We start from the raw sequence: 20,515 nt of genomic DNA, 5'->3' as shown, positions 1-20,515 counted from the left end.
TAACGGATGTTTATGTAAATCGTTTAAAATAAAAAAGCCTTCAATTTCTGATATTTTGCCTTTTCATTTGGGCCTCCCAATTGAAGCCCCGCCCGTAGGGCGGGTACCGTTGCTAGTTTAAGAAATCTATAGAATCTTTGTCGATTGAATTTTCACACTGGTGATTTTATTCAAGCTTAAGCAATATTTTCACCATTTATTTCATTAATTTATTGATCTAATGATCCACTCATTCATCCTGTGATATTGTTTGCCCATGAATTTATTTATTTATTTTCCCATCTATACCATGGTTTACTATACACGTTATGTAGTTTGATGTGATTTCGTAGTTTTTTTTATTTTATTTATTTTATCTGTATATGTGAGGCTGTTCCCACTACAAGCTTGCTTTTTGGGATTCAGCCTCCTTCAGCTATTTAAATGTCTTCTTTATACCTGTTGCTTTTCTTGAAGGAAATAAATGTTGATTTGATTTGATTTGAAACTGTTCGGGCTGATGGATGTATACACTCTATTGAGTGCCGTTCTAGTTTTTAATGTAAATACGGTAAAGGTTATAAAATAAGAGGAAGAAGAGGCATGTGTTAGCATTGCCTAGCAACCAATTCCATTGTAAGCTCCATTGTCTTGTGTCATGTGACCCGCAGTGAGCAGACTGAGACTGCACCGGCTGACTTTTATTACCCTGCGCTCACGAAGTGAAAAGCAGGGTTAGGCATTCGGTTACGTACGTGTGGTGTGCGCGTCTGCATTTTAAAAAATTCATTTTCTCAGCAACCGTTGTTACTCCCCATGGCTCATTGTCAAGTACTCCCTATGGGGAATAACATATATTAATGATGATGTCATCAGCATGACATCATAATTCGACAAGTACAACACTTGATCTGATCAGTATGAAAAAAAAGTTTTTCTCTGCAACTGTTGGTCTGATGGACACAAAATTTCACCGTAGGAGCGCCTCCTCCTGTATAATTTTTGAATGATAATTATGACGTCGTAGGTCACGTGGTACAGGCGCCATCTTGGGAAAAACAAAAAATGTTGCATCTCTATATCTCCAAAACCACTCGATGGAAAAAAATTTTGAAACCTGGTTCATTGTATAGAACTCCGGATGGGGAATAAGTGTTGTTAATGATGACGTCATTGGTGTTTTAAATACGATGTCATAATTCGACAGGGACAACGCTTAGTTGATCAGTTTGAAATTTATTGAGCATGATCTACACAACAATTATATTAGAGAACATAAATTTATGACGTCATCGCTCACGTGGTCTGACAGCCATATTGAATCAAAGAAAAAAAATGTTCAAAAACAGAAGAGTTGGCTCGCAACAAGTTGACTGCGCAGGGTAAGTATTCTATGAATACCATCTAGTATCCGCATATTTTCGTTTTCAGAAATTTTCTGATGGCTTTGTGGTTTCCCCTGTGATATTGGCTTTGAGTTGCTGCAGTGTGCGAAATGTCACCTTTCTAGCCCTCTTAGAATGTACTAAATATTTATATGAGTGAGTGTGTGAGTGAGTGAGTCATTGATTAGAAAGAGCTTTCTCTACTGTATTACATACATATTAGATGAGTGGGGCACGCTTGCACACTGAAAGCAACTCAGGTGCATCCGACATGCGTTTAATATACAGTAAAAAGCTCTTTCTAACCACTGATTCACTCACTCACTGACAATTGATTCAGTGAGAGCTGATTGATTATCCCTCCAATTATGTGTGAGAGATGTGTCTTGATATTTACATGATAACTGCTATTGGTGTTCCATATGGAACATGCTTGTGAGCCTCGGGGTTTGCGATTCTGTCTTTCCTGTCGCTAATGATTCACCAACAAGTGAATAAAGTCTGGCAGCTGCAGAGGTGTGTGTATCATTGGGATTGTCATGCATCTGCTACTTGTGAATGTCTGCAGCTGCAGAGGAGTGTGTATGATTGGGATTCTCATGCATCTGCTACTTGTGAATGTCTGCAGCTGCAGAGGAATCTGGGTAGGGATTGAAACAGCAAAGGGCTGACCTTGCGTAGCTTTTGTTGGTTGCTCTTTGCAGCTTTCTTTGGCTGGAAGAGCATGAGATGTAAAAAAAAGAAAAAAAAAAAGAAAAAAGAAACTAGTATATACATACATACATACATACATACATATAGTATTCAATATTTACCTCTACCACCAAAGGTGGGCATAGGTTATGTTTTCACCCCTGTCCGTCTGCGAACAGGTTATCTCAAAAAGTTGTGGACGGATTCTAACTAAATTGGGAAGACAGGTTGGGTGTGTGACGAGGACAAAATGATTATACTTTGGTGAAGATCTGGATCTGGCTACTATAATTTTAAGTGATTCTTCGCCATTGAGAGATAGGGCCAAAAAATGATATCTGGCAGGATATCTCAAAACGTTGTGACGGATTCAGCTGAAACTTGGTGCACAGGTTGGGTGTGTGACAAGGAAGAACTGATGCAAATTTGGTGAAGATCTAGATGCAGAACAGAGAATCTTTTGAGTGATTCTTCACCATTGAGTGATGGGGCTAAAATGATATATACAGAGAGAGAGAGAGACCACCTTTAGAGGCCATTTTTCCCTTAGGGCAGGGGTTGGCCTTTTTCGGGCACCGTGGTCCCCTTTTTGAAGCAGCCCTTCCTGCCGCCAACCCTGTTAGTCGCCTCTTGCGACACAGGGAATTACCAGTGAACTGGTACTCAATTTGCGGACCTCGGAAGGATGACAGGCTGAGTCAACCCACCTTGCGTTAATTCAACGATCACCGGGATTCAAGCCCAGGATCCTTGGATCCCAAGCCGGCACCCAAACCGCGAAGCCAACACAGGCTGTTCTAAGATGATATCTACAATATCACAATATTTCAAAAAGTTATGGACAGATTCAAACTAAATTTGGTGGAAGAGTCAGGTAGGTGATACGAACAAGGTGATTTGATTTTGGTTCAGGTCCGGATCCAGATCCGGCCTATTAGTGGGAGAAAACGTAAACTGTTCAGCTTGCCGGAGGTATGCGCTCTACCAAGTGCCGTTCTAGTATATGTTGTTTTGGTTGGTTGTGTAAGGGTAGAAATACTAACATGGAGGGAATTATTTGTTTGAGTGAAACTTCTTCTTTTGTCCTTACGAACCCACGACACTCATGTGCCCCTTAATCTCATCTTCGACTGTCCCGATAGCCCCCACTGCAATCCCAGTGCGGTTTCATTCGTCAAACTCATATGTTACCGTTGAACGTTCAACTTGAGATTCGAATCCCATTTTGCACTTTGAGGAAGAGAAACAATGAAAAAAACACTTGGAAAGAAAAACCATTCCTGTACAATGCAGAGTGGAATGGTTCCACTGCCAGGAAAGTCCCCTTTGATAACACAACCCGAGTGTTATGTTTTAGTTATCCACATGGTTCAAGCAAACATGATAACAAACAAAACGATAACAACCAAGCTGCTTACCTGAGCACCGTGTACCACCCTGTTTCTCTTTTACAGGTGAAAGGTCTCCATTGGACAAGATGCTTCTGCTGCTCTTTGTCGTTCTCCTGCTGCACATCACACCCATTGTGCTCCTCATCGTAGCTACAGTGGACAGTGTGAGCCGGCTATCTTTACTCTACTCTTTACTCTACTTCGGTGCATGTACACACTGGTTCTGTTGTTAGAATGGTTGTTAGAAAAAACAAGGTTGTAAACCATGTAGACAATAAGATAAGGTGATAACCGGGTGGATAAAACAGGAGCAGGTGTGCAAAAATGTCCCGTGGCTGTGCAATGGTAGATTAAGTGAATGAATCAGCTTGATACTGTGAACCGGTGGGATGGAGTCAGTTGCTCGGAGCATCAAACATTGTACAATGCTGGTATGTGTCAGGTGGGAACAGTTTGGATATGTAAAGTGTGGACGTTACCAGGTGAGGAAATAACTGGGAGAATCGAGGAGTTTGGGTGAAATGATGGGTAGGGGTTACTGGTAAGGAGAGCAGTCCTCCTGTTTGGAGCAGTCCTAGAGAGCAGCCATACAAAACACTTGGACATGGTCCTGAAAACATTGATGCGGATAATCAGCGTTACTCTGAAACCAACACCTGTGCAGTGGCTCCCAGTCCTGTCCAACATTCCACCCCCTGATGTGAACTACAAGGTAAGAATCTTGAGAGAGTTAGACTGTATCAAAGTCAATCCAGAGCTTCTGTTCCATGAAGACCTGCAGAATGTACCAAATATGCGACTCAAGTCACACAAACCTTTTCAAATCCTCTGCAAATGTTTTGAGTGATGCGGGTTCAACACAAAAGACAAAAGGCGCAATTTCTGCACAGACGACGACATTGCTAACAAACACCTGGTCAGCGATCCGACAGAAGATTTTCCAGGTTTCATCCTGCCCCAGGTTAACAGTGGTCTGTGCTCAACATGATCCGCACTCTCCATGCAAGGACATCACATCACCTCCACAAATGGAATTTCAACAACCCAGAATGTGACTGTGGTCACCCCGATCAGACTATTCATCACATTGTGAATGTTTGTCACCTACAGAAATTTGATGAAGGATTTCTGGCAATCCACCTAACACCAGGCAGTGATGAGGCTGTCCAACTTAGACTCAGATCTGTGAGCTGTAATTTGTCGTACGCAAGAATAGAATAGACGAGTAAGGGATTCGGTGATACGGTGCATGGGTTAGGTGGAATGGTTAGCGTATGGGGAAGGGGAAGACGCCATTAGGAGGTGGGAACCACAAGCACTGCAGAGTCCTCCACAATGATCATCAGAACCTTTGAGAGTATTACCTAGAGTATACAAATATCTCGTTATGATGAATCCATACAGGATGATTGTTGCAGAAATCAGGATGATATCTATGCTTCACCATCTACTTCCGTGTATTCCTTTTCTTCCATAGTCCTGGTGGAACATGAATGACAACAGCACCGATCTGTGGTTCTTCCACCAATATCTTAAGAACAGCTGGATCCGCCATGATATCCCATACAAGGACGCAGATGCAGGTACGAACAAACGTAAAACCTGGAGAAGGCAATTGGAGGTGTAACCTTGTGCAGATTGCGAGAACATTGTGTGTGTAAAACAATGTAAAAAAAATGGCAAGTCATGTTGTTATGTATGTATACAGTGCATTCAGAAAGTATTCAGACCCCTTCACTTTTTTCACATTTTGTTATGTTGCAGCCTTCTGCTGAAATCGTTTAAATTCATTTTTTCCCTCATCAATCTACATTCAATACCCCATAATGACAAAGAGAAAACAGGATTTTAGAAAGTTTTGCAAATTTATTTTAAAAAAAAACTGAAATATCACATTGACATAAGTATTCATACCCTTTGCTATGACACTTGAAATTTAGCTCAGGTGCCTCCCATTTCTCCTGATCATCTTTGAGATGTTTCTACACCTTGATTGCAGTCTACCTGTGGTAAATTCAATTGATTGGACATGATTTGGAAAGGCACACACCTGTCTATATAAGGTCTCACAGCTGACAATGCATATCAGAGCAAAAACCATGCCATGAGGTCGAAGGAACTGCCTGCAGAGCTCAGAGACAGGATTGTGTCGAGGAACAGATCTGGGGAAGCCTACAAAAAAATCTCTGCTGCATTGAAGGTTCCCAAGAGCACAGTGGCCTCCATAATTCTTAAATGGAAGAAGTTTGGAACAACCAGGACTCTTCCTAGAGCTGGCCGCCCGGCCAAACTGAGCAATCGGGGGAGAACGGCCTTGGTAAGAGAGGTGACCAAGAACCCGATGGTCACTCTGGCTGAGCTCCAGAGATCCTGTGTGGAGATGGGAGAAACTTCTAGAAGGACAACCATCACTGCAACACGCCACCGATCTGGGAATTATGGCAGAGTGGCCAGACGGAAGCCTCTCCTCAGGGAAAGACACTAAGCTAACCCCCGCTCTTGCAGGGAAAATAGCCTTAAAATGCCTGTTGTTGTTGTTGTTGTTGTTGTTGTTGTTGTATAGGCCAAAAGGTGAACATCGGCCAAATTTCTAAAATCCTCAATTTTCATCCAATTGACTTGAAATTTGAAGATGACTTGCATATCTGGTCACTGAATTCAACCACCAAGTATATTTTAGGTGAACATCGGCCAAAAGGTCAACGTAGGCTGAATTTCTAAAATCACCAATTTTCATTTGATTCACTTGAAATTCTAAGAGGATTTACATATATGGTCGCTGAATTCAACCACCAACTATTTTTGAGGTCAACATAGGCCAAGTTTTTAAAATCCTCAATTTTCATCCGATTGGCTTGAAAATTGAACAGCATTTGCACATTGAGTCACTAAATAGGGAAACTAACTATTTTTGAGGTCAAAAGGTCAAAGGTCAACTCAAGGTCAACCTTACAAAATCATCATTTTTATCTGAAAAATCGTCACTTTTCATCCTGTTGACCCGAGCTTTGATCAAGATCGTAAATTTTAATGTTCATGAAATGGACAATTTGCTGTATCAATGGATTTTCTTTTTTCTTGGGGGTGGGGGACGGATTTTGCAAGTATCGTGCTCCGCATGACGTCTTCTTGTTTGTTTGTTTGTTTGTTTGTCTGCACAGAATAAATATAATTTTCTCTGCAACAGTTGGTCCGATTGACAGGAAATTTTCACCACAGGTGCAACTCCACCTGTATAATTTAAAAAAATGATAATTATGATGTCATAGCTGACGTGGTATGGGTGCCATCTTGGAAAAACCGAAAAACTTTGCGCCTCTATCTCAGAAAGCGCTGCATCGAAAAAATTGAGACACCGCTCTTGTAAAGAACTCTCCATGGGGAATAAAATATGTTAATGATGATGTCATAGGTGCCTCCATTATGGCTTGACAAGTACAAAACTTCATCCGATCAAGATGAAACTTATTGAGCGTCATCTCGGGATAAATTGGTGGGGAAAAAAAATAATGATGACGTCATCGGTCACGTGGTTCGGCCACCATATTTGTTTTAACTCAAAAGCCCCAAAAACCACTACAAACATATCCTGGCAATGGTCTGCAATCTGTGATTGCTCTTTCTAGTTGGATTTTGAGATTTGAATGTTACCAGCTATTGGCATTGCACGTGGTACATGCTTGTGGACTCGGTGAGCCGTGTTTGTCTCTGCTGTCGCTGATGATTCCCCAGCAATTGATGAAACCAGTTCGGTGGCTGAGGGGGCATGTGCAATTGGGATTTTCATATATGTGCCACTTGCAAATGTCTGCAGCTGTAGAGTAACACAGGTACGGTTTGAAACAGCAAAGTGCTTACCTTGTGCAGCTTTTCTTGGTTGCTTTATGCAGCTTTCTTTAGCATGAGAGTTAATTATGAAATCCTCAGCACCTGTGGTAATTGATTAGGTGACAGCTGATTGGTTATTCCTTCTAATTATGGGTGAGAGATGTCACTGGTTTTTAATTTTTTTTAAAAATAAATAAATAAATATACAGTCATTCATCAGATTCAACAATGTAGATAGGTTCTGCTAACGTAGACTCTGTGTCGAAGCAATGTGCTTCCTGAATGGCCAAATTAAAGGAAGCTACCTACATTCGAGCTGGTAATGTAGCTTCATGCCAAGGTGTAGGCAACTATTAACCCACACGAGCATGCCGACCACGCCAATTTAACATCCTATACCTATTACATACCCCCTCCAACATAACAACATGTTTTATTTTTAACTCTGAGGAATGTTCCAAACTCTTTAAATTGATATATGTGGGAAAATTGCACGCCCAGCCCAGGAATCGAGCCCAGGTTCTCCGGTGAACCGTACCAGAATTCACCAGAGGACCCGTGTTCGATTCCTGGTCTGGGCGTGCAATTTTCCCACATATATCAATTTAATTACTTAATCCTGTTCCTGTTCATTAATCGAATTGCCCTCACTACGCCCCCAGTGGTGTTTGTAACAGAGGACATGGATTTGTCCCCCCCCCCCCCCCCCCCCATCGGAGGACGAGCCTCTCGTGTTCAGGCCGTTGGTGCTCCTATGGTTGGCAGCGAGTGTCCCGGAAGCATTGACGGAAAGAGTGTGGCAATCATATGTGTGGGAAGATTGCATGCTCAGTCAGGGTCACCCAGATAGCTCAGATGGCAGAGCACTGGTGTGGTTCTCCAGAGGACCTGGGTTCCATTCCTGGTCTGGGAATGTCATTTCCCCACATATATCAATTTAATTATTTATAATCCTGTTCATTAATGTAATAGTTTCAACCTCTCTAAACAAGAAAGAAGCTTTAATCAAGGCACTACTTGTTAGAGAGACTGCTTGGTGAGTTCATTGCTTAAGTTGTACAGTAAAAGTTAGAAGAAAGAATACCTCGGACATCGAATAATTTACATGGTGCAGGATGGATAATCACTATGTTCGTCATTCCCCGCAGACTGGATCCAGGCAGTTCAAGGACTCATGATTCTGTCTGTCGTGTTCTGCCTGAGCTCCTTCATTGCCTTCATCTGCCAGTTGTTCACACTACACAAGGGTGGCCGCTTCTACATCACTGGCATACTGCAGCTTTTGGCATGTAAGTGATGGTGGAGTTGGCCGGCATGCCACTGTTGCTCGTCGGCATTAGCTATGCAGAGCTGATCTGCTTTACTCCCGTTTGTGGAACTGACTTCCTGAGGCTGTTCAATCCAACGCTTCCCTCCAGGGCTTCGAGCAGATGGTGTAGCTTCATTTCATGTCATCCCCCATAAGCCCTTCCTCATCATCAGGCTTGCGGAATACTGTCTCCTCCCCATCTCTCCTCTCTTCCTGTTTGTTCATTCCCATGCCTGTTTTGTCCAACTGTGTTGATACAGCACTGTCTGCTTGTTACCTTTTTGGCTTCAATCTTTCAAGACCCTAGACCTTCGATAGATAAAGATACACTCGTTATTAACGTTGTTCGTGCTTCTCATTAAGCGTTTTCAAACACACACAATCACGAATAAAACAATAACGGCTCCATCACTCTTTCATTCCCCATTTCTCCCACCTCTGGAACAAACCCCCTCACTCTCTTCAATCCCACTCCTCCCTCCAGGTCTTTAAAACAGCTGTTCACCACCATCTCTTATCTTCCCCCATCCAAAACCTTGATCTTTTCTACCCCCGCTAATTAACCCCAGATACACTTTTTTGAAATACCAACTTCTTTCCTGGAAGTCCTTGGTGTCCTTGTGTTTTATACTTCTCCCACCCCTCCCCCCTTCCCACGCCTCCTCCCCCCCAAGCCCCCTCCCTCCCACAGATTTCCTGATGTCCCTGCTCTCAAATGTTGTGTTTGTGTGCTTCCTCCTCTCTCCCCATCTTGTCTTCCGCTCCCCTTATTATATAGCTCCCCTTATTATATACTTTGTGTGTCTGTTTGATTTTTTGTGTGATAAATGTTAGCTCTTTCACGAGCCTCGATCCTGCAACAACAAAAAAAAAAAAAAAAAAACGGCACTTGGTATAACGCATACCTCCACCAAGCTGAACAGTTTAGTTTAGTATCCCACTGATAGGCCGGATCTGCATACGGACCTGAACCGAAATCGAATCGGTTTGTTCTTGTCACCGACCCAACTCATCCACCAGGTTTTGCCACAACCCGTCCACAACTTTTTGAGATATCGTGCTATATATCTTTTTTGGCCCTGTCTCTCCATTCTGAAGAATCATTTTGAAAAATTATAGTATCGGGATCCAAAATAGTATCTTCACCAAAATCTAATCATTTCGGCTTTGGCAAATACCCAACGTGTCCACCAAGTTTCATCCGAATGCGTCCACAACCTTTGAGATATCTGGCCCACAGACAGACAGACAGGTGTGGAACCACAACCTCTGTCCCCGCCATTTTTCTTGTGTACGTGTGTATGTACGTCTGAAAATCATAGGAAAAAACAGGGCTGGGCCAATCTCCGCCAAATTTAGCACACGTGTTGGTAGTACCCAGTGTCAGGTAATGGCCATAAAAATAATTCCGCCCTACAAGGGGGTGGGGAGGGGGTGGGAGTCGACTTTTGGTTTCCACATGTACACATGCAACAGTGCAAGTGGTTCACTGACCCCTGCTGCAGACAGGAGGTATTATTAGCCTTGAAGAAACAAAGAACCACCTTTAGAGGCCATTTTACCCCGCAGAGCAGGGGTTAGCCTTTCTCAGGCACCGTGGTCCCCTTTTTGAAGCAATGTTTTATGGTCCAGATGCCCTTCCTGCCGCCAACCCTGTTAGTCACCTGTTGCGACACACAGGGAATTACCAGTGAACTGGTACGCAATTTGCCTACCTTGGAAGGATGACAGGCTGAGTCAACCCACCTGGCATTAATTCAGCGATTGACCGGGATTCAAACCCAGGATCCTTGGATCCCAAGCCAGCACCCAAACCGCTAAGCCAACACCAGCCATGGCACAAAATATATTTGCCCTACCTCCCCACTATCCCCTTCACCCTCCCATCCACCAGGCTGCTCCCAAATAGAGGATGTGTTTCTACTGAAATAAATATGATAGATCACATCTGAAGGAGTATATCTATGAAATAGGTACAATTGGAATGTGAGTATGTCTATTAACTATTAGAACATATTAATTATGTCTTCTGTACTATTAGGTCATCTTATCTCGATTCTCGAAGAGATGACATTAGAGAATGGGTCATCATGTCCGGATGTCTGTCCATCCATCAGGTCGACACTCCATCCGTTAACTTTTTGCTGTTTTTCCTACTCCTCCCTCGTCACCCGGCTGATTGTTATGAAACTTGACACATTATACAACACAATAGTCCGCACAATCGCTGGGCTTCGATTTTTCGATTTCGGATCATGGGGGATCCTAGGAGGGTTACCCCCAAACTTCATATCCCTACTCATCCCTTATTTACCAACCAATTGCTCTGAACCCCGATACAGCCCTTCTAGTTGATGGTCCTCAGGATTGCTCGGTCTCAGATGGTTTGATTTTATATTTGTCGAATTCGGATCCTGGGGGCTATCAGGTGTGGTTAGCCCCTGAAACTTCGGATCCTTACTCTTCACTTATCTATCTTCTATCTATATATATCAAAGAAAGTTTTTGTTTGTTACTTGCAAAATCGAAGATTTTTCAAGTATATTGGTCGGTTCTGTTTGTCTGTCTGTCTGTTTGTCTGTTTGTCACCGGCCTACAGGTCACAATTCTAAACCAATCGTCACGAAACTTCTCCAAGTTGTATAAGTCGTCTCAATTGAGAAGCCTATTGATTTTGAGGTCAAAGGTCATCTGGAGGTCAAATTTCTAAAATCGCCATTTTAAATCCGATTGACTTGAAAATTTAATAGCATTTGTATGTCAAGTCACTAAATTGGGCAATTAACTATTTTTGAGGTTAAAAGGTCAAAGGTCAACTCAAGGTCAAATTTTTAAAATCAATTTTCATCTAAAAAGCCGTCAATTCTCAACCGATTGACTTGAAAATTGAACAGCATTTGCATATTGAGTCACTAAATTGGGAAACATACTATTTTTGAGGTTGAAAGGTCAGAGGTCAACTCAAGGTCAAATGTTTAAAATATCTAATTTTCATCTAAAAAGCCATCAATTCTCAACCGATTGACTTGAAAATTGAACAGCATTTGCATATCGAGTCACTAAATTAGGAAACGTACTATTTTCAGGTCAAAAGGTCAAAGGTCAACTCAAGGTCAAACTTCCAAAATCATCACTTTTTATCTGAAAAAAACCCGTCAATTTTCATCCGATTGACTTGAAAATTGAACAGCATTTGCACGTTGTCACTAAATAGGGAAACCAACTATTTTTGAGGTCAAAAGGTCAACGGTCAACTCAAGGTCAACCGTCCAAAAATCATCATTTTCATCTGAAATATCGTCAATTTTCTTCCTATTGACCCGAGCTTTGATCAAGATTGTCAATTTTAATCTTGATGAAATGGACAATTTGCTGTATCATTGGAATTTTTTTCTTGGGGAGGGGGGGGGGCGTATTTTGCAAGTATCGTGCTCCGCATGACGTCTTCTTGTTTGTTTGTTTGTTTGTTTGACTGCACAAGCTAATCTCCTGAACGGTGAAAGATAGGAGGAAACCTCTGACACAAAAAATGTCGGCACAGGCCCCGGGAAGGTTATAGGCTAGGTGGCGAGGCCAGTCGAGGCCGCCTCGGCCGGGCTGGGCCCATTTCGCAATTAAAAGCTGAGCTGAATTATAGTAGTCAATCTTCTTCGGCCGCGAGTAAAAGCTGAATTATAGTAGTAAATTCATTCAAAAAGAACCAAAAATGTCGGGACGGGCCCCGGAGGGTTATAAGTGAGGTGGCCAGGCCGGTCGAGGCTGCTTCGGCCAGGCTGGACCCATTTCGCAATTAAAAGCTGAGCTGAATTATAGTCGTCAATCTTCTACGGATGCGAGTAAAAGCTGAATTATAGTAGTAATTTCATTCAAAAAGAACCAAAAATGTCGGGACGGGCTCCAGGAAGGTTATACGCTAGGTGGCGAGGCCGGTCGAGGTGGCCTCGGCCAGGCTGGGCCCATTTCGCAATTAAAAACTGAGCTGAATTATAGTCGTCAATCTTCTCCGGCCACGAGTAAAAGCTGAATTATAGTCGTAAATTCATTCAAAAACAACCCGGGCAACGCCGGGTGCATTCGGCTAGTCTATCTATATATATAAAAGAAAGTTTTTGTTTGTTTGTTTGTGTGCATGCGCTAATCTCCTGAACGGTGAAAGATAGGAGGAAACCTCTGAAACAAAAAATGTTTGTGCTGATTTATAGTAGTCAATCTTCTACGGCCGCGAGTAAAAGCTGAATTATAGTAGTAACTTCATTCAAAAATAACCCGGGTGCTTTTGGCTAGTCTACTATAAATGGATGAGTTATGTGTGTATGTGTGTGTGTGGCGTACATTTTGTTTACATTAATTACGTAGTCTATTAATTAATTACTCTTGAAATGTACCATTACATACATTGAAATGTACCTTTTAACTCTTTAAACTGCTGAGACCCCTTCAATCTTCGAAGACTCTTTGAGACCCCAAAGATACTTAAGACCCCAAAGACCCCTAAATACCCAAAACTCCCAGAGGACCGAAAAGACCCAGATGACCCAAAACTCCCCAATAACCCAAAATACCCAGCGGACCCAAAAGACTCTGAAGACCCAAAATACCCCCGAGTCCAGCAGACGCGTATGCTACAAGGTGGGTGAAGACCAATGAAAATTCGGTCCAATGGATCAACAGGCCTCATAGTTTACCAAACGATTGCTCTGAAACCCGATACATCCCTTCTCCTCCATAGTCCAGTCCATTCTTAGTTTTTTCGATTTGGGATCAGGGGGCCTCCCACGGGATCAGGGGGTTCCCCCAAATCACAGGGGGGTTCCCCCAAATCAGCAGAGATCTGAATTACAACCTCAAGTGATGACAATCAGCCCACTCGGGGCTATTTTATTAATTACGTAACACACAAGCGCACAAAATGCACCACACAACACATGTCCTGTCGAGGGTCTGCAATCTCTAATTGTTCTTTCTTGTTTACCGATGCCACTGAATATCCAGATAACGGAGTGATCAATATTTACACGTGAGGGGGTGGGAGGCAGGGAGAGACCAAGCACTGGAGAGCCCCACAGTAAACGAGCGCCTCCGTCTGAAAGAGTGAATGGTGCAATAACTTGGAACAGACGACACGTTTCCAGATGAATGTGCACTATGCCATTCCAGCAAGAATAAACAAGATCACATTTCCGGAGAGGGCTCACTGGTAAGGTTGGTTAAATGTGAACGGATTCACGGAGGTCAACTTCTGGAAGCCGTTCGGTGAAAAGAAGACTCCATTCTGCAACCACAGATTGATGCAGGGGATTTGGTTGCCCTTGAGTTACAGTTCCACCACCAATGCTACAAACAAGATTTATTAGCAGGCCTGCCAAGTCATGGACACCAATCCAGACAGGATAAGTACGGTACCAAAAATTCTGTGATGATATAATGAGAAATAATAAAAAGGACATTCGTCCATCAGCAGACTCAACAAGTTCTTCATATGAACAATTACGAAAGTGGAAGGCATCGATGCTCCATATCGGACATGGAACCTGAAGAAATGGCCATGGGTACCGAAAACTTTTCCCTAGGTTATCTTTCTAACACCAGACAACCATCAAATGAGCTAGAGTTACCTCCGCCACCGAAGGAAGACAACGGTTATGTTTTCACGGATGTCTGTCTGTTTGTCTTGGAGTTGGATGTCTCAAAAAGTTCTGGACGGATTACGATACACCTTGGTGGATAATTTGGGTAGGTAACCCAGATGCAAATCAGTGGGATATCAGTGGGATACGAAACGTAAACTGTTCGGTCTGGCGGAGGTTTGCGCTCCACCGAGTGCTCTTCCAGTTTATTTTGAAACCCTTTCGGGAGAACATCTTGTGGAGGACCTGGTTGATGAATCTCCATCTGCCGAGAGCTCCACTTACGAGGAAAACGATGATCAACAGGCACTTGCAACATCTGCGTACACTGTACAATACTGCTCTGTTCACGAATTCGCTGCTTAGTTGTAACCAACCACCAACACCGCCTTGGCCTCCAACTGCATCACACAGTCAGGGAGGAATTTGTGAACCTCAAAATGAAAACATTGCAAAATGTCCCTCCGACTCCAAATCACAAAATGCCTGCGTACAAAAATATTCACTCACAGTTTTGTAACATGGAATTTGATCTCCCTTTAAATAGAAAAACATTTCATAACTTTCAGGATACATATTCCCAACTTTAAAAAGTCTTAACAATTGAATTTGCATTCAAGCCCAACACATTTCTTACACGTTATGAAATGAATTCATTTTTGGATAAACGTTTTTTGTCAATTCGTTCTTGTCACACACCCAACCTGTCCACCAGGTTTTGGCCGAATCCGTCCATAACTTTTTGAGATATCCTACTCACAGACAGACAAACAAGGGTGAATACATAACCTCCGCCCACCTTAGGTGGTGGAGGTAGTTAAATGTTTCTAATGGACGCTATTCCTGCATAAACAGAAATGTTTGTCAAAAAAAAGAAATCTAAATTACAAATAAATATAAATAAACAAATAGTTTGTCACAAATTATTACAAATTTAGCTCTTTCACGAGCCTCGATTCAGTATACAAAAAAAAAAAAAAAAAAAAAAAATAGGTGGAGACCGGATTTCGCTATACTTGTTTGGAGGAAGAAGATTATTTTAATGCTTTCGATGACTGCCTGGCTGAAGAGTATTCTGTGTTGTTACTTTCCTTGTTAGCGTAGGAGACGGGTTTTGCAATCACGTGTGTGTGTGTGTGTGTGTGTGTGTGTGTGTGTGTGTGTGTGTGTGTGTGTGTGTGTGTGTGTGTGTGTGTGTGTGTGTGTGTGTGTGTGTGTGTGTGTGTGTGTGTGTGTGTGTGTGTGTGTGTGTGTGTGTGTGTGTCCGGAGGACCGTAACTTTTTTACCATTTGAGTTTTGTCATCAAATTTTCACCAAAGCTTTATTATGATAACATGCAGAAGGCAAATTAATAATTTTGTCAAAATGTCAAAAGGTCAAAGGTCAAGGTTGCGTAAAATCACCAATTTTCAACCTATTGACCTGAAATTTAAAGAATTTGCATATCGGGTCACTGAATTCGTTCACCAATCAAAAGCTACAAGCTGATTGTTTTGTTTTTTTAGATCAAAAGGTCAAACGTCAAGGTTGCGTAAAATCACCAATTTTCACCCGATTGACCTGAAATTTAAAGAATTTGCATATCGGGTCACTGAATTCGTTCACCAATCAAAAGCTACAAGCTGATTGTTTTTTTTTAGATCAAAAGGTCAAAGGTCAAGGTTGCGTAAAATCACCAATTTTCACCCGATTGACCTGAAATTGAAAGAATTTGCATATCGGGTCACTGAATTCGTTCACCAATCAAAAGCTACAACCCGATTGTTTTTTTAGATCAAAAGGTCAAAGGTCAAGGTTGTGTAAAATCACCAATTTTCACCCGATTGACCTGAAATTTAAAGAATTTGCATATCGGGTCACTGAATTCTTTCACCAATCAAAAGCTACAAACTGATTGTTTTGTTTTTTTAGATCAAAAGGTCAAAGGTCAAGGTTGCGTAAAATCACCAATTTTCACCCGATTGACCTGAAATTTAAAGAATTTGCATATTGGGTCACTGAATTGGTACACCAATCTAAAGCTACAAGCTGATTGTTTTTTAGATGAAAAGGTCAAAGGTCAAGGTTGCGTAAAATCACCAATTTTCATCCAATTGACCTGAAATTTAAAGAATTTACATATCGGGTCATTGAATTTGTTCACCAATCAAAAGCTACAAGCTGATTTATTTTTTTAGATCAAAAGGTCAAAGGTCAAGGTTGCATAAAATCACCAATATTCACCCGATTGACCTGAAATTTAAAGAACTTGCATATCGGGTCACTGAATTCGTTCACCAATCAAAAGCTACAAGCTGATTGTTTTTTAGATCAAAAGGTCAAAGGTCAAGGTTGCGTAAAATCACGAATTTTCACCCAATTGACCTGAAATTTAAAGATTTTGCATATTGGGTCACTGAATTGGTACACCAATCAAAAGCTACAAGCTGATTTATTTTTTAGATCAAAAGGTCATAGGTCAAGGTTGCATAAAATCACCAATTTTCACCCTATAGACCTGAAATTTAAAGAATTTGCATATCGGGTCACTGAATTCGTTCACGAATCAAAAGCTACAAGCTGATTGTTTGTTTTTTTTTAGATCAAAACGTCAAAGGTCAAGGTTGCGTAAAATCACCAATTTTCACCCTATAGACCTGAAATTTAAAGAATTTGCATATCGGGTCACTGAATTCGTTCACCAATCAAAAGCTACAAGCTGATTGTTTTTTTTTTTAAAGATCAAAACGTCAAAGGTCAAGGTTGCGTAAAATCACCAATTTTCACCCTAAAGACCTGAAATTTAAAGAATTTGCATATCGGGTCACTGAATTCGTTCACCAATCAAAAGCTACAAGCTGATTGTTTTTGTTTTTTAGATCAAAACGTCAAAGGTCAAGGTTGCGTAAAATCACCAATTTTCACCCTATAGACCTGAAATTTAAAGCATTTGCATATCGGGTCACTGAATTCGTTCACCAATCAAAAGCTACAAGCTGATTGTTGTTTTTTTTAGATCAAAAGGTCAAAGGTCAAGGTTGCGTAAAATCACCAATTTTCACCCGATTGACCTGAAATTTAAAGAATTTGCATATCGGGTCACTGAATTCGTTCACCAATCAAAAGCTACAAGCTGATTGTTTTTTTAAGATCAAAAGGTCAAAGGTCAAGGTTGCGTAAAATCACCAATTTTCACCCGATTGACCTGAAATTGAAAGAATTTGCATATCGGGTCACTGAATTCGTTCACCAATCAAAAGCTACAACCTGATTGTTTTTTTTAGATCAAAAGGTCAAAGGTCAAGGTTGCGTAAAATCACCAATTTTCACCCGATTGACCTGAAATTTAAAGAATTTGCATATTGGGTCACTGAATTGGTACACCAATCTAGAGCTACAAGCTGATTGTTTTTTAGATGAAAAGGTCAAAGGTCAAGGTTGCATAAAATCACCAATTTTCATCCAATTGACCTGAAATTTAAAGAATTTACATATCGGGTCACTGAATTTGTTCACCAATCAAAAGCTACAAGCTGATTTATTTTTTAGATCAAAAGGTTGCATAAAACAGGTTGGTTGCATAAAACAGGTTGCATAAAATCACCAATTTTCACCCGATTGACCTGAAATTTAAAGAACTTGCATATCGGGTCACTGAATTCGTTCACCAATCAAAAGCTACAAGCTGATTGTTTTTTAGATCAAAAGGTCAAAGGTCAAGGTTGCGTAAAATCACGAATTTTCACCCAATTGACCTGAAATTTAAAGATTTTGCATATTGGGTCACTGAATTGGTACACCAATCAAAAGCTACAAGCTGATTTATTTTTTAGATCAAAAGGTCATAGGTCAAGGTTGCATAAAATCACCAATTTTCACTCGATTGACCTGAAATTTAAAGAACTTGCATATCGGGTCACTGAATTCGTTCACCAATCAAAAGCTACAAGCTGATTTATTTTTTAGATGAAAAGGTCATAGGTCAAGGTTGCATAAAATCACCAATTTTCACCCGATTGACCTGAAATTTAAAGAATTTACATATCGGGTCACTGAATTCATTCACCAATCAAAAGCTACAAGCTGATTTATTTTTTAGATGAAAAGGTCATAGGTTAAGGTTGCATAAAATCACCATTTTTCACCCGATTGATCTGAAATTTAAAGAATTTGCGTATCGGGTCACTGAATTCGTCCACCAATCAAAAGCTACAAGCTGATTGTTTTTGTAGATCAAAAGGTCAAAGGTCAAGGTTGTGTAAAATCACCAATTTTCACCCGATTGACCTGAAATTTAAAGATTTTGCATATTGGGTCACTGAATTGGTACACCAATCAAAAGGTAGGAGTCGATTGTTTTTTGTTTTTTTTTAGATCTAAGGCTCAAAAGTCAAGGTTACATAAAATCATCAATTTTAATTTTGTATTTTTAAAAAACTGTTTTCGTTATTTTGAGCATACGGAAGAAGAAGAAGAAGGCAACTGAATAGAAAAGGATGCTGACAGGCTTTGCATTTTCAGATGCTTTCTCGTTGTTTTATGGTCAGCTGGGTTATGGCTACCGAACTCTCATGTGAGGCCTTAGACCGTGGAGTTTATATTGACTGAATGGAAGCAGCATTGATGTGTGCTTTGGAGAGACTTCAGGCTGAGGACTAATGTGGTCGCAGAGCATAACAAAAAGATGCCCCCTATGATGGAAAGGATCGGTACTCCTTTAGGTTTAGGACTCTTCAAGGTGTCCTCATAAGGGAATGGACCGGTCTGTACACATTCAGGCCGAAACCCGAGGGTTAGTTTGAAATGAAAGAGATACCGAGTGCTACGTGATTGGAAGTTTTGTGAAAAGGTATTGATGGTGGTTGTGACTTGCGATGCTTGAACCAAAGCCAGCTTGTTGTGTGTTCCTCACCAATGTCCTCCTGCCTTGTGCCACCTCCTGTTCCTGAAGGCATCTGCGTGCTGTGCGCTGCGTCCATCTACGTGGGCTACTTCCAGCCCATGATGGACGTGGGTGTTCCGGGCTATTCCTACATCCTGGCCTGGGTGTCCTTTCCCCTGACCTTGTTCAGCGGATCCATTTATTGCTTCCTCCGAAAGAAGGAGTAGCTGTTCGCAGTTTGACCACCTTCAGACCTCTACACCCCATCACTTTGTTTTCGATTACTTTTACAGGTGCAACCTGAGTTGTTTTTAATCTCTGAGACTAATCTTTGACCTTAAAGTTTCTCACGTGTCCCTTTATATCAGCCTGCATTGTACATGTTTTGTAAATATGCTTAGTCCATGAAACTGGTCGTGTTTTCGTAAAACATTGAGCACCTTTAGTTTCGTTTTTTGTTGAGGTTTAACAAATGGTTCTATGAATGAATACAAAAGCGCTCAAGTACTCGTGTACGCGTGCCCCTTAAACGCTGCTCATAGACTAGTGCCTAAAACAGCATGCACGGCTTGATAGAGTGGAATATTAGCTTGGTGTGCTGCGTCTGCCCTCTCGCAAAATGATTCAATGGTGCTGCAAACTGTGGATTTTAACAACAAAACAACCACGTTGGCAACTCGGCATGCCGCGTGGCTCTACTTACCTTTAATGTACATTTGGAGGCACTTACTTTATTACACGGTTTACTGTTACACTTCCGGGTTTTTTTTTATTAGGATAGACAGAAATCAACCAATTGCATACTTTATTAACCAACAATACTTGAATTGTGAACCAAGGACTCAACTCTACATTGTACTCCCATTTGTTTGTACGGCACCCGTCCGTTTTTACAGCAGTACAGGTACGCTGGCGCCTCACAGGACTCGCCTGGATACCGCTTGTCGTGGTAAAATGTCTCGCTGTGTCTGCTCAGATGTATCGCGTCACGGCGGCAGAAATAAACGTGTTGCTTGCATTTGGGTCTCATCCGTGTGTCAAGCAAACCTACAGGAAAACGCCTTATTTATACGATCATGGCATTGTCACGTGCCCGGGGGTGTGCGACCAGCCACGGGCCGCAGTTGCTTGACCGTGCCCCAAAAGGCACAAACCACACCTTCATGGAGCCGATTGCCACCTGAATTCCGAGCGGTTGGAGTGAAGAGGCCGTTTCTTCAAATACTAGGGAAACAGGACTCATGCCAAAGTGTTCGTAAAAGAAAAACTAACTTTATGAACAATTTACACATCGTTTATTTCCTGCCGGTTGAAGACTGCCCGGCGGGATCGCTCAGGTAAGCTTCAGCCTCCTCTCCCCTTTCTTCCCCCGTGTATATAAAATCGGCATTTGGGCATCACCTTAAGAGTTAAAGCTTGCGATTGGCCATCTGTGACTCTC

General features: G+C 41.6%; 1 protein-coding gene across 1 annotated transcript in view; it reads left to right on the top strand.

Moving 5' to 3' along the window:
• Nucleotides 1–20,092, top strand: part of LOC137422908 (peripheral myelin protein 22) — a 42,179-nt gene extending 22,087 nt beyond the window's left edge. Inside the window, exons 2-5 of the mRNA XM_068109567.2 lie at nucleotides 3,512–3,612; nucleotides 4,926–5,031; nucleotides 8,425–8,565; nucleotides 19,144–20,092. Coding sequence (XP_067965668.2) covers nucleotides 3,512–3,612; nucleotides 4,926–5,031; nucleotides 8,425–8,565; nucleotides 19,144–19,301 — 506 coding nt within the window. The 3' untranslated portion in view covers nucleotides 19,302–20,092. The remainder of the gene's footprint in view (nucleotides 1–3,511; nucleotides 3,613–4,925; nucleotides 5,032–8,424; nucleotides 8,566–19,143) is intronic.
• Nucleotides 20,093–20,515: the final 423 nt, after the last annotated feature.

This window comes from Myxine glutinosa, chromosome 3 (genome assembly GCF_964187855.1).
Source record: "Myxine glutinosa chromosome 3, kmMyxGlut1.1, whole genome shotgun sequence".
Lineage (NCBI taxonomy): Eukaryota > Metazoa > Chordata > Myxini > Myxiniformes > Myxinidae > Myxine > Myxine glutinosa.
This window is presented reverse-complemented; position numbering and strand designations above follow the sequence as displayed.